Raw genomic sequence first — 14,442 nt, forward strand, 5'->3', positions numbered from 1 at the left:
AAATCCAGGCTCTTTTGCTAGATACTTCATGTTTTTGCATACTTTAAGATTTCTACAAATTATGACATCGATAGAAAACAGTAACAGACTAGTATGCCTAAAAAATGCAGAAAAACAGTAACACATCGACAGACAACAACAATGGTGTGTGAAACGTTGCCTAAAATCAGTTAAATGAAATGAAATGAAGACACCCACTGAAACCATTTCGAGAAAAACAATTTCAAACATAAAGAAAATCAGTGTACTTGCAGGACGATGAGGAAAACCACTGTCAACGGCGAAATGAAATAAACCTAAAAACTATCACTGAAACAACATAACATCAGTTGCATACCCAATAATGAAACCATTCCCAAATAGAAGTAAAAACAAACAAGTACAGTACCTGTAGGACGATGAACTGAAACGAACGAAAACCCTATACAGATCAGAGAAGAGAAAATTTTTAAAGTAAGGAACATCAAAATAAATTTGACGAATAAAAAACAAAATAAATTTAATAAATAAGTCAAAACCCAAAGATTACATACGCAGAATCGGAACAAAATCGAACCTTTGAAGGCCTATTGTGCGACGTTCGTCTTCTCTGGAAGGAGGAAGGAGGCGATTTAGGGATTTCGGATTTCAAGAAATTCGGCAAGAAGGAGGCGATTTACGGATTTGGGAATTCAAGAAATTGGCCAAGAAGGACGCAAGAATTTCACAGAGAGAAGGCGATTTAGGGATTTGGGGGCGACGAATTTGGGGCTGGGGGAAGATTGCTTCGAGGGTATACCCCAAAATTGTTTTTAGTAAGCGAAACGGCAACGTTTTGCGTTGCATTTTCCGGCGTTTTTATAATAAACGCCACTATTGGATTTTATGAAGCTCACAAACGGCGCCGCATTGGCGAAGTTTATATATAATTGCGGCACTTTATAACAAAACGCCACTATTAAATTATTTTCCAGAACAGAAACGACGCCGAATTCAGAAATTTAATTAATTATTGCGGCGTTTCCCTTCAAAAACGCCACTATAAAATTTTTGCCAACACTGAAACGGCGCCGCATTCTGAAAACTTATTCGATCATTGCTATGAAAACGACATCGTTTTATATTATAATGTTTGTGGCGCTTACGCATAAACGCCACTACTTTCACAACTTTTGCGGCGTTTCACAAGAAAACGCCACTAACCTGCAACTCGTCAACGAAACGGTGTCGTACTACTTCATTTTTTTATATATTTTTTTGGCGTTTTATTAACAAACGCCGCTAATATTTAGCTTTTTATAAATTATTTACATTAATTGTAGACATTATGTTTAATTCATACATTAAAATTATGACATTATTAATATTATTAATAATATTATTTAAAAATTTTATATAGATTTATTAATTTCAATTGTTAAAATTTTATAAATTTTAAAATAAATCAGTATAATTTAAATATTATCAATATTTAAAATTATAAATTATAAATTATTTATATTATTCAATTAATGTATTATAATTTTAAAATTATATATATATACTCTATTTTTAAGTGAATATATAAATGATTAATATATATATGTAAAAACACAATATTAAAATAAATTGTTTCATCATATATAACATATAAATATGTCATTCGTCATTAATTAGTAAACTAGTCATTTGTGTCACTTAGAACTATAGTATCATAATAATAATTAAAAAACAATACGTATTTGTCATTTTTTTCAAATTGGTACTAAAAAAGTCATTAAACCCTAAATCGCCCAAACCCCAAAACCATGCATTTTAAACGTTAAATTATAAACTGCAAACCGTTAACCACAAGCATAAACCCCTAAAGCAGTAATTAACCTCTTAACATGACTAAAGCATTTTAAACCTTAAACCCTAAATCTTAAACCCCAAACTCCTAAACCCTAAACTCAAAACACCATAACCCACATCATAAACCCTAAACTCAATACTCTAATATTCACAAAATATTAAACATTATGTAATGATTAACCCTAAAACCCTAAACTATATACGATAAACTTTTTAACTTATAATAATCATTGAACCTTAATCCCTAAACTCTCAAACCTAAACCAAAAACAATATACCTACATAGTAAACCCTAAACCCTAAACTATAATCCAAAATAATAAACATTGTATAATGATCCCTAATACCCTAAACGTAACCCAAATACGATAAACTAAATATATAATAGCCTACATTATATTAATGCATGGTTAAGACCAAAATTGTACGTTTTGGTAAAGATCTTTTGTTGCGCTTATAAAAAAGCGCCGCTAATAATATGATTTAGCGGCGATTTCTCGTGAACGCCACTAATTCCAGTATACATCAAGATTTAAACGCAGCGTTTCGGTTAATATATCTTGCGGCGCTTCTAATAAAGCGCCGCTAATAGTATACTTTAGCGGCGTTTTCCAATAAGCACCACTAATTCTAATATACCTCAATACCAAACTCTGCGTTTTGGTATGCATATCTTGCGGCGCTTAACTGAAAGCGCCGCTAATACTGATATTTAGCGGCGTTTTATTGTAAGCGCCACGAATTATATTATACATCAAGACCAAAACGTTGAGTTTTGGTTAAGAAATATAGCGGCGCTTCTCCAAACGCGCCGCTAATAATACTCTTTAGCGGCGCTTCTCCAAACGCGCCACTAATCCTAATATACCTCAAGACCAAACTTTGCGTTTTGGTGTGCATATCTTGCGGCGATTCTAGAAAATCGCCGCTAATTTTATACTTTAGCGGCGTTTTTAACTAACGCCACTAATTGTATTATACATCGAGACCAAACCGCTGCGTTTTGGTTAACATTTTTTGCGGCACTTCTATTAAGCGCCACTAATTCTAATATACATCAAGATCAAAACTCTGCGTTTTGGTTATCATATTTTGTGGCGCTTTTAGTAAACGCTGCTAATACTTGTTTTACTGGCATTTTTTTGTAAGCGCCACTAATTCTAATATACATCGATACCAAAACGATGCATTTTCGTATCGACTTTTGAGGCGCTTCCCACAATGCGCCATTATTACTTGCTTTAGCGGCGTTTTATCATAATCGCCACTAATTGTTGTATACATCAATACAAAAACGATGCGTTTTGGTCTTGAGATTTTGCGGCGCATAACCGAAAACGCCGCTACTTATGTTCTTTTACGGCGTTTTTCTTGAAGCGCCGCTAATGCCAGATATTTAGCGGCGTTTTATTTTTTGCGCCGCTAATGCTCGATTTTTAGCGGCGTTTTCCATCCAAACGCCACAAAATATGCCGCTAAAAGTCTGTTTTGGTGTAGTGAAACTTAGTTTTCTTAATGTTTATCACATATAATGTGTTTGAAACCATCTTTGAATTTGAATATGTTTAATTTTGGAATGTGTATCTATAGGTTTCATTTTTGCCATTGACAACAAGCAAAGCACTAATTAAAATATTATAGTTTTCTTGAATAATTCTCAATTTGACAATTTTCTCAACAATCTTAACATGTATTTAGATAGTGCCGACTATGGGAACCAAAATGCAAGTAATATTTAAATTTTCATGAGTTTAATCACTAAACCATTTTTAGGGTTTTGAATTTGATTCTCTTTTACTGCAACTTCGAGTTTGACATTAGAGTTCTTTTGCTTTTTAGGTATTTTGATATATCATTTTTTGAGGCTTTTTTTATGCTTTATGCTTAGATAAGCAAAGATGATTTGTTTTGGTACAAGAAAAGATAGTTTGAGGTTCAAAAAATTCAAAACCAATTATTGAATTGGTATGATCAATTGTTGTTGTAATCTTCAAAATTACCTTTTTTGCATCTTATACTATATGATATTTCTTCAATTTGGAGTTTGAATTAATTGTATTTGTGGTTCAATAAAACATAATTCAATGTAGAAAGTTCTATTTATGGTTGAATCAGTCTCATCAATGCTCACTAACTATGTTAGTGTCGTTTAAAATTCAGATTTCTGAGCATTTTTCTTGTTATCGAAATATGTCGTGAAATGAATCTTTGAATGCACCTTTTTCTTACTTGCTATTGTTTTTTGGTTCTTTTGGATAAGATTATCCACGAAAGGCTAATATTTGTTGAATATGCAAATGATAAGTCTCCAAAGATAGATTATAGGAGTTGAAAAAAGGCACACTAATGCTTAAGATCTTCTCATTTTACCAACATCTTGTAAGTTAGCTTCTAGTAGTATTATATGCTTAAAGAACTCGAAAGAATTCAAAAAATATTTTTGCATAAAGTTACTTCGCATTGGTGATCAAAGCATGTATCAACATTCTATGGGAACATTGTGATAAAAGCACTTCCAATTTCATTTCTCCACAAATAAAAAAGATTAATGGAAATAAATAAGTAGGCATTATCATTGGTCTGATTGCCTCTTCATGCATATTCATCTAGAAACTTGTAGACTAAGAAAACATTGTTCTGGTTCTTAAGAAGCTAGCTATAGTATAATGAGTAAGTGATTTGGCTTTTATTTCTTTGTTATAGTGATTTTTTCAATAACTTCATGATATACCTGCTTATTATGATCATGTTCCTTTTGAAATTGAATAATGAGTTAATTCTAGCTATGGTACAATGAGTTAATGATAATTTGCTTTTATCTTATTTTGCAATTGGATATTGATCTTTGACAAAAAAAAATGGATGCCCTTAATAACGTCATATATCTTTTGAGAGACTTCGCTAAAGACAGTGTCTGTCTCTTCAACCGTTGCCACAAGCCCGATTGTAAACGTATTCCCTCCATTTCTTATTCCCATTTTGGTTTTCCTCTATTTCTTTTAAACTTGGATTTGTTAGAATTTTGGGTTTTTTTTTTTGAATGTTTAGTGTTTCCTATGTAGAGTTCACGAAGGTGGCACTCTGTATAGCGATCAACTTCGCAGTGATGGGATTCATTGAATTATTCGTCAAACTCATCTTTATTTCTATTAAGAACATCATCGTTTGCTCTACTTAGGTAATTTACTTTATCTGATTTTTCATGTGTATTATGCATGCAAGTTTTAATTTAAAAATTGGCTTTATTTTCTATTCTTTTGGATGATTCTGAATTATAGGATTTTATTGTTTTTATGAAAAAGGGAATTTGTTAATTTGTAAAAACTGGTCAAAGTTTGAGGCAATAACCTTTTACAAACAATTCATTGGTTTTTTTTAAAGCCTAACCTATTGGATTTAAGTGATACATTATCAATAGCTCTGTAATTTTAAAAGATTAAAAAATGTAATAGGTTTATTCATTCTTAACTAGACCAATGATGGGTTTGTTCAAATACCATGTGTTTTGTTCCATATGTTTGCAAAACTAGCAACTTCATTTCATCTTTTGATAAGCTATCATTCGACCTGAGTCTTGGTTGGATTTGAAAATTAATACTATTTCTCAATTCTAATCTTATCAATCTTTTTATTAAATTATTTATCTTTGTTGATCTTTTCTACTACTATGTTGAATTTGATACATACATGTATATATATTTGATTTGTCTTAGTGATTTTATGGTAGATTTAAAGCTCACCTGGTCCTTTCTAGTTTCTGTAATTAAAGATTTATAATATTCGGGTTGTTATTCGTTATAGTAATTTGTATTTCTTTTTCTTGTTTGAGAGTTGCTTCTTGTTATAGCTTCAACAAAGCCTTATTTATATTTGATTTGTATTAGTGATTTTATGTCAGATTTAAAGCTTACCTGGTCATTTCTAGTTTCTGTAATTAAAGATTTATAATATTCGGGTTGTTATTCGTTATAGTAATTTGAACTTTTTCTTGTTTGAGAGTTTCTTCTTGTTATAGCTTCAACAAAGTTTTATTTAATTTATAAGTTATTTAATGCCTTAGATAAAAGTAAAAAATTATAGTGTATGAGAGATTCTTATATTGATACTATTTGGTTAGATCTAACTAAAATTATACTTGATTTTGTTGTTGGTGTTTGTGATTAACACTAACATATAGAGATTAGTGATGATTTTATTAGGCACATGTAAGAAAAATTTAAAGAGAGCACGCAAATCCAAGTAAAAACAACTTGCTTTTAAGCTTTTATATTGACATATTTTTATTTTATTTTATCAAGTTGAACTCAACCTTTATGCCATTTTAAAATTATGTCTAATTTCTTCCCCATTTATTGAAAAAGTTCTATTTTTAATTTGGATTTTGTTGTTTAGAGGTTGTTTATCTTAGTAAAAGGAGGTATAATCTTAATTTCAAGCATAACTTTGTTTAATCATGGGTTCATTTTCTTGACTTGGTGGAGATTCTTATTTACCTTCTAAAAGGGTTTTGTATAGTCATTTAGATTTCTACCTATTTCTGGGCATTAGTTTTTCAATTAAACAAATGTTATTTGTTCATTAATATATTTGGTTGGTCAATGTTTTAACTTTTGTGGTGCCTTTATGTTAGCTTTGTGCTTTACTTGAACTCTTCAACAACTTAATATAATAGTTATAATGCACAACTTTGTTTAGAAATTTATTACTTTTAGTATTTTTCAATTACATTTTAATTATAATTAATACTTTCTAATGCTTACATGGTAAAACTTCTATATTTTTGAACGTTTAATGACAAGCAATTACTTTATATTGACGGGGTAAGTTATAAATATATAAAAAAATTCAAAATGAATTTACTGACGTATGAGAAAATTATATAGTAATATAGTGACGACAATGAAACCGCTAGTAAAAGGTATAATATCTATTTTGGGTATAAAAATGACAGAGGTGTATATATAGAAAAATAATATTTTATCTAGCACTTTAAATTATTAATTTATTAGAAAAGAGAGCAAAGTTCTAACAATAATGTGACTAGTACAATTTGAACCTAAATTTTATTTAGGGCAATGAACAATATTGTCATCAGGTCAAGTACACAAAATTGAAAGAAATTATTATACTGCTAACAAATACTATAGATATATACATTTTGATTAACAGCAAATTTGATCGTGTATACCAGTGAAATTGATATAGAATATATATATATTTTGTATTTTTTAATTTTAGCTTGAAACTGTATTCTATTATTGTAGCATATTCTGCCTTAGATAGTTTCTTGATGGCTCCGAATTGCAGTCCTAGCCGGCATCCAGAAAATTATCGAACTCGTTTTTTTTTCTTTTTCATTTTTAATACTTGAGATGCACAGGTAGTTCAAATCAAAAATTTTTTGTTTGTTTGTTTATTTATTTATTTTGCATAAATAATTGCTATTCTAAGGCAAGAGAGTGGACTCACGTATATGTATGGAATATAAACATGTACAAGCCTTTTAATCCGGATATAATTTAATTAATTTATATAATATCCGATAAATATGGGATTTAACAAGAAAAAAGAAAAACAAAATGCTTGATATGTCCCACTCGACTCTTTTACAACCCATTTCCATGTATGGCATGGTCCCTTGTTTCAAATTACAGACATCAATGGCTAGATAAAAGGAGCCATTTACAAAGAAGAAACTTTAGCCAACTCATGCTCCTCAGTTTCTTCCATGGTCCACGATCAAATAATTAAGAAACCCCCACCATCTGTTTCGCTTCAAATATATATTTATATATATTCTCTTAATCAACGCTACAACAACTTAGGGTGATAAAATACTTTACAGGTTGAGACACCTGTTCTTCTTATTACTTATCTTGGAACATTAGTAAAATCTGTCAATCAGTTCCTGTTGTCGGCTTGTGTAGTACTGTTTGTGGGCAGCCAATCAGCCTTTCAAAACTTGCTTTCTTAGTTTCTCCCTGTATATAAATATGCTCTAAAATATAAAGAAGAGCGTTTAGAATAGGCTATCTGGTTTTTGAGAGCTGAGGAAACATGGGAGGTTGCGCTACCAAACCTAAGGTTTTAAAGGGTGATGAGATCCCTTCTCCGGTTGCACCACCTCCTGAGCCGGCGAAACATGTTCAGGTCGCTGCTGATGAGGGAAAGAAGGTGGAGGCTGAGATTGTTAAGGCCAAGGATGTTGACGAGACAAAGGAGGTTGTTATTGTTAATAATGAGAAGGTTGATGATCAAGCCAACGATCCTCAATCTGTTAGTAAGTTGTTGAATGAGGTATCTCTTTCTAATTCTATAACTACATCGTAGAATTGTTTTTGATGGTATTAATATATTGAACAAAGGGTTTAATCTTATTGGAACTGTAAACGTTGGTTTTGGGAGCTATGAAGATAACAACTAACTAAATAGATTTCAGATGTCAATGGAACTGCAATTGCTATTAAAATTTGATCAGTGGGGTTTCTTGGTACTAATTTGGTTGTTTCCAGACATTTTAATTGCTACCAGGGGATGGTGGGATTGTTCATTTGTTTAATACCATCTTTCACACAATTATGACTGGTTTTGTACCGTTTGGTTGGTAAGAAAGTGCAACTGAAGGGACGATTCAAAAAGAATATAAAATTATTCCACATGTGTTTTTCTTTTGATTTTGTATTAACAATCAGCACTCCAACCAGGAGATTGGAGGGGAAAAGAACAAAAGAAAAGGCATTTCTCAATATTCTAGCCATATTTAAGCTGACACCATGGCTTCTTGCTTGTCTGATGTCCTGTCAGTATCAATAATTTACCACTCCTAGTATCATGCATCTTGTCCAATGGTTCATTCGTGCACAAAGAAGGATCATAGATTAAAAAAAAGCCGCATCATTCGGAATCATTGAATGAGTTTTGTTAGTATGGGGTCATTTTATTCGTTCAACTGATCATATTTATGCAGAATGAAAGGAAGGGGGTAGCTGAGACTGAGAGTGATAGCAACACACCATCAGAGCCAACGAAAACCGAATCAGTAGAGGCAGTGAAACAAGAATCAATGGAGACAGACCCTTCGTCTGTTGGAGGCAAAGCAGCAACAGTGGCTGTGGGTGAGACACAAAATAGGGAAACAGCAGCAGCAGGCGAGGAAGGGAAGACTGAAGTAACAAAGTGAAGTTGTGGGAACAATTATGTTCGAAGAAAAGAAAAAACAGATTTGATGTTTTCTCCTACGATGTGAGATTAAATACTGTGGTGGAGAGAATGTTGTAGAAATCAAGTATTTTACTTGGTTTAGGCGGCTTTCGAGTGACTTGCTTTTTGTTCTGAAATAATTATTTCCTTTCATCTGAGTTTATCTTTTGCTTTCTATATTTTCTACTTCTCCATCCATATACATATATGGATCATTAGATTGAATTGTATATGCATATATATGGGATGACCTGAAGTATCCATTAGGCTTAACAGGTTCAGCCCAAATTAGGGGGGGACCTGGGGCAAGTTCTTGGCAATCCAAGTTGAGTTGATCCAAACTTGAGGAAGGAAATCCTTTTATTTGAACTCCATCAAAATCCTGGAAGGTTAGCTGGATATAGTTTCGATTTGTTAGTTAATGAAACCTTTCTTGGGCTTTTAGCTGCCATCCAACACTAGTTACTACGACCAATTTTCTTTTTAGGATAAATTATCTAGTTGGTCACCTAATATTTAGGGTGTTTTCATTTTGGTCACACAAAATGAAATCCTTACAAGTTTGCCACCCAACTTTTAAGGTGCTTTCATTTTTGTCACCCAAGCATTAAATCTCTAATGGAAGTTAACTCTATGCGCCACATCATATTTACATTTTCATTTTGGTTATCCAACTTCTAGGTCCCTTTCATTTTAGTGAAAAATTATATCTTTTTAAAAATTGATTGGGGTAAAAAATCTAGGATTAAAGTGAAAAATGATATAAACTAAAATAATACAAAAATTGTCAAATTGTACTTATTTATCCGTTGCCAAAAAATTTTTGAATTTATTATTTTAATATTGAATTTTAAATTTCAAAACATTAAAATAAATTAAATAAATTGTTGAAATTTTTTATCCTTAATAATATAAACCGATTTGTTACTACAATATTGAAATTAATTAATTTAATCTCATTCCAAATTTTAAAATTTTATTTTATATTTTCAAATTATCTTAACGAAATCAACCCAAATAATTCATATTTAGTGATTGCCTACAAAATTTTAAATTCTCTTTGATTAAATAATCTCGAACCTTTCATGCTATGCTAAAAACAAAGGAAAAAATCTTTTCAATTAATTAATTTTTTTTGTTCTTCATTTAGGTAAAGAGATTATGAAAAATTATGAGTTTTCTTTGGCTTGGAAGATAAAATTAATTAATTTAATTAATTGCAATATTTTCTTTTCTTTTAACTTAGCATGGAAGATTCAAGATCATATAATCCAAAGAAATTTGTGTTTCAGTAGATAATTATTAAAGATGAGTTATTTGAGTTGATTTTAATTTAGAAATATAAAATAAAATTTAAAATTCTTGAAGGAAATTAAAATAATTAATTTCAATATTATAGTAACAAATCGATTGACACTATAAAAGGATAATTTTTTCAATAATTTATTTAATTTATTTTGATGCTTCAAAATTTAAAATTTCAATATTGAAAAAAATAGAACTTTCGTCAATGGGGTAAACATGTACAATTTGATAAATTTTTAATGCTTTATTTTTGTTTCTATTGTTTTTTTATTATTTTAATCCTTATTTTAAGAGTGAAATCTTGATGAGTGATAATATAATTAAATAGTGCTGATGATCTTAATAATTGAATACTTCATCATTGTGAAAATTGGATTAAATTGTAAGTGAAGTAAAAGTGAGTTAAATTAAGTAAATGGCGAATTAATACTAGAAAGAATGAAAACAATAGTATGTCATGAACTAAGAATGTAATGATTGAAATTTAGTAAATATTGATGATTAAATTCACATATATTCCCGAAATAATGGACTTGTTTAAAAGAAATGTAAAAGTGTAGTGACAACATGAAAATTGTGAAATGTTATATTCGTGAATAAATATAGTGAATACAGTGTTAATGGAGAGCCTATGTAGATTAGTATTTAACCAAAGAGTAATTAATTGAGAAAAGTAACCTTAAATCTTGATTTTATTATAATAAGCTAGCATATAATGCTTCTGACATTATGCACTTCGATGCTCCTGATATTTTACACTCTGGTGCCCCAGTTATTTAACCTCTGGTGTCCGTGATTATCTCGTGCTTATGCACCCTTGATAATTGTTGTTATGCAGTCCTAATATACAGACATCAGTACCTGTGATATTTAGCACACATGTGCTTCTGATAAATAACATTCTCGTGTTTCTATTATATCTAAATTATTTCATATATATGTATGCACAAATATCTAGTTTACTAGTATAATTGAAGAACTATTACTTGTGGCATTTGCACTACAATATCCCGAACATTGCATTTGTATGTTCCAACTTAATTTTATGTATCCTCCCGAGTTCCTTGCACTTTATTAAAGCTTATTCGAATAAAAGGAAGAAATAAAGTAAGTGACTAATGGAATAATTCAAAATAAGTGATATGCAAAAATGAAAGCGGCCATTTGAAGAAAAGTAAAAGTTGGTTATTGAGATGAGGGAAATTTCGAGGACGAAATTTTTATAAGGGGGAGAGAAATGTAACATCCTCAAAACCCCTTGGTCCCAAACCGTATATGATAGATTCTTAGTGAAATAAGGTATAAGATCAAAGAAAGAGAAGATTGTAGGACATTAAAGGAAGTTGAATCAAGAAGTATGACATGACGTATTAATTTAGGGTAGGGACTAAATTGTAAAAATATGAAAAGTGTTATGATCTTAGTGTAAATATTTAAAATTTTATGAGGTTAAAGTATAAATATAAAAAATTTAAAGGACCAAATTTGTTAATACCCTAAGGGAGGAAAGGACTAAAGAGTAAAACAAATTGGTGAATGATAATCAAACTTGTAACACCCCTTACCTGGTCCGGTCGCAGAACCCGAGTAATAAAATGCTACAGACAAGCACAAATCATTTACATGCAATTTATTATTCAAAATACCAATTAAATATCAATACATCAAATATAATTAAGTAATAACAAGAATTACAACCAACTTTGGGTCAATATTGAGCTTACAAAAGCTTAAAATCAACCGGGTATCAAATAGGGATCCATTTGAAACAAAGACAAAAAGATAGGAAAATTCTACAAACAGGGGTCACACGGTCGTGTCCTTAACCATGTGGAAGGCTGAGGCAATGTGGGGATGGGACACATGGCTGTGTGGGCAAGCTGTGTAATAGCCTGATGCCATGTATGGCTGGAGTCACACGGTCATGTGAACAAACCGTTTAACTCACTGAAGCCATGTGGGTCAAAAGTGAAAATATTCAAAAGATGTCACTCAACTGTGTTGTTGGGCTATGTAACAGACTAGGGTCGTGTGCACCAAATATCATCCATAACCAACAGACCACACGGTCATGCCATATGCTCGTGTACGTCACATAGCCGTCTGTACTTGAAGAAACCTTTCAATACAAGTTTTCTATCCCTAGTTCACTTATGCCACAAACCAACATTACATCATATCTCAACCAATTCAAAAACATCAAAACCATACCAAAAACATCACTTAAAACAATCATCCTAAGTGCCTATCCAATATGCCATAATTGTCACCTCAATCAACAATTTATAATTTAACCAAAATATCACATTCAAACCATACCAATATTCCTTCAATGACACCTTAAAGCAACCAACCAAACATGCATCCATTTAACCATTGAAACAATCTCACAATTGGCTCCAAATCAACCTTATATTTTATGCACTAAATCTACCAAATATTTTCAAGCATGATATAAGTATAGTTATCACCTTTCCATATCTACTCCATGACATATCACCTAATTACTTTATAAACAAATAACATACAAGCTAACTACTTAACAAAATATCATCATCATGATCATTGCCATCACAAATTTATACATATACATATTAATGTTATTCAAAATACCAATCTCATCCAAAATATAACATTTGTACAAACATAAGACTCTCTAGGTACATGCCATTAATAACTAGAGCATCACCAATGCTTCGAGTTTGGGATTGTTGCTAGATGCTGAAGTTGATGGTCAAATCAAAAAGTACCTAGCCTGTGCACGGAAGAAAAAATCGCACCTTGTGTATAACTCAGTGGTATTTCTATAATCCGAACATTAAAGCATAACATAAGTCAATTTATATGTATAAGTTAAAAATGAATTATGATATGCAATTAACATGTAATATATACCAAATCATACATTCTTTGTTCACAACTAACAATACGACATGTTAACTCCATTTCATATGACATTTGTTAACTCAATTCAGATTTGGCACATTCCATCTCAATTTCCAATTCATGAGTTCAATAAACATAATCTATCAATATTCCAACTCATTTCACATTTCACATAATCTATCAATGAACAATCTTATCCATTTACCATTTCAAAAAAAAAAATTACATCTCAATAGATTTTTTTTTTCATTTTCATGGACTTGTTTATCACCATCAATTCAATTGTGAATATTTCATTTTCACCATTTATTTCCCTATTAACATGACTCAGACTCGAATAGTTACACGAATCCAACCAACACACTAGTTTCGCACCCAGTGCTTCATTGGATAAATCTGAAGCAAATAGTTACGCCCAACACTTATCAATAAGTTTGACAACCAATGTCTCATTAGTATAACCGAAGCAAATTGGCACCCAGTTCCTTATCGACTCATAGTCGAAGTAACCTTGATCTTTTCCAATCCTATGGCATGCCAACTATATTCGACTCTACCCAAACAGTTAATAGGGTATTCATTACTCAATTTATTATCAACCAAAACCTCTATTCACATGAATAATCATCATGAATACATTTATCCAAGATATGGCAGAAATAAATCATCTCAATAATACTCAATTTCATATTTGTATAAACATTTACATTTTCCACATATATTCAATTTAGTCCTTATAATCATCAAACAATTCAATTCAAATCAATCCAATACATTTCATTTTAACAAAGGATCTCACCTTGCATTCTTACCAGGTACAAACAATTTAATATGAAACAATTACAAGATAGTTCGGATAATAGAAACACAAACCGTAAACTCTGAGCCATTCATCGACAACTTTGTATTTTCTTTTCTTTGACGATGTATCTGGGTCGACATTAGCTACCGATTAAAACAAACATAATGAATTATCAATACACAACCATTTTCACATTCAATTTCTATTTTATAACCTCAGAGTTAAGAGGTACTCGAAGAGCTTTTCGGAAATATACAAAACCCTATAAAAATAGTTCCAAAATCAAATCCTAATAGTAGATCTGTAAATAATCAGCAACATAGGGAGCTTTTTCGTAGTGGGAGGGTCTCTCGTACGCCTGAGTTCTTCTAATCTGACGGAAGTGTTCTTAACACTAAGTTTGTCGAGCAAGAAGATGATGACCCAGTTACACATGA

At 31.1% G+C, this 14,442-nt stretch overlaps 2 protein-coding genes across 2 annotated transcripts; both read left to right on the forward strand.

Moving 5' to 3' along the window:
* Positions 1 to 4,670: 4,670 nt before the first annotated feature.
* On the forward strand, positions 4,671 to 4,990 carry LOC105763648 (protein transport protein Sec61 subunit gamma-1-like). Its single transcript, XM_012581934.2, has 2 exons — positions 4,671 to 4,764; positions 4,875 to 4,990. Exons 1-2 carry the CDS (start codon positions 4,671 to 4,673, stop codon positions 4,988 to 4,990), a joined length of 210 nt encoding a protein of 69 aa, XP_012437388.1.
* Positions 4,991 to 7,689: 2,699 nt separating this feature from the next.
* On the forward strand, positions 7,690 to 9,189 carry LOC105763647 (uncharacterized). Its single transcript, XM_012581933.2, has 2 exons — positions 7,690 to 8,109; positions 8,780 to 9,189. Exons 1-2 carry the CDS (start codon positions 7,870 to 7,872, stop codon positions 8,990 to 8,992), a joined length of 453 nt encoding a protein of 150 aa, XP_012437387.1. The 5' UTR covers positions 7,690 to 7,869; the 3' UTR covers positions 8,993 to 9,189.
* The last annotated feature ends 5,253 nt before the right edge of the window (positions 9,190 to 14,442 follow it).

This window comes from Gossypium raimondii, chromosome 12 (assembly GCF_025698545.1).
Source record: "Gossypium raimondii isolate GPD5lz chromosome 12, ASM2569854v1, whole genome shotgun sequence".
NCBI lineage: Eukaryota > Viridiplantae > Streptophyta > Magnoliopsida > Malvales > Malvaceae > Gossypium > Gossypium raimondii.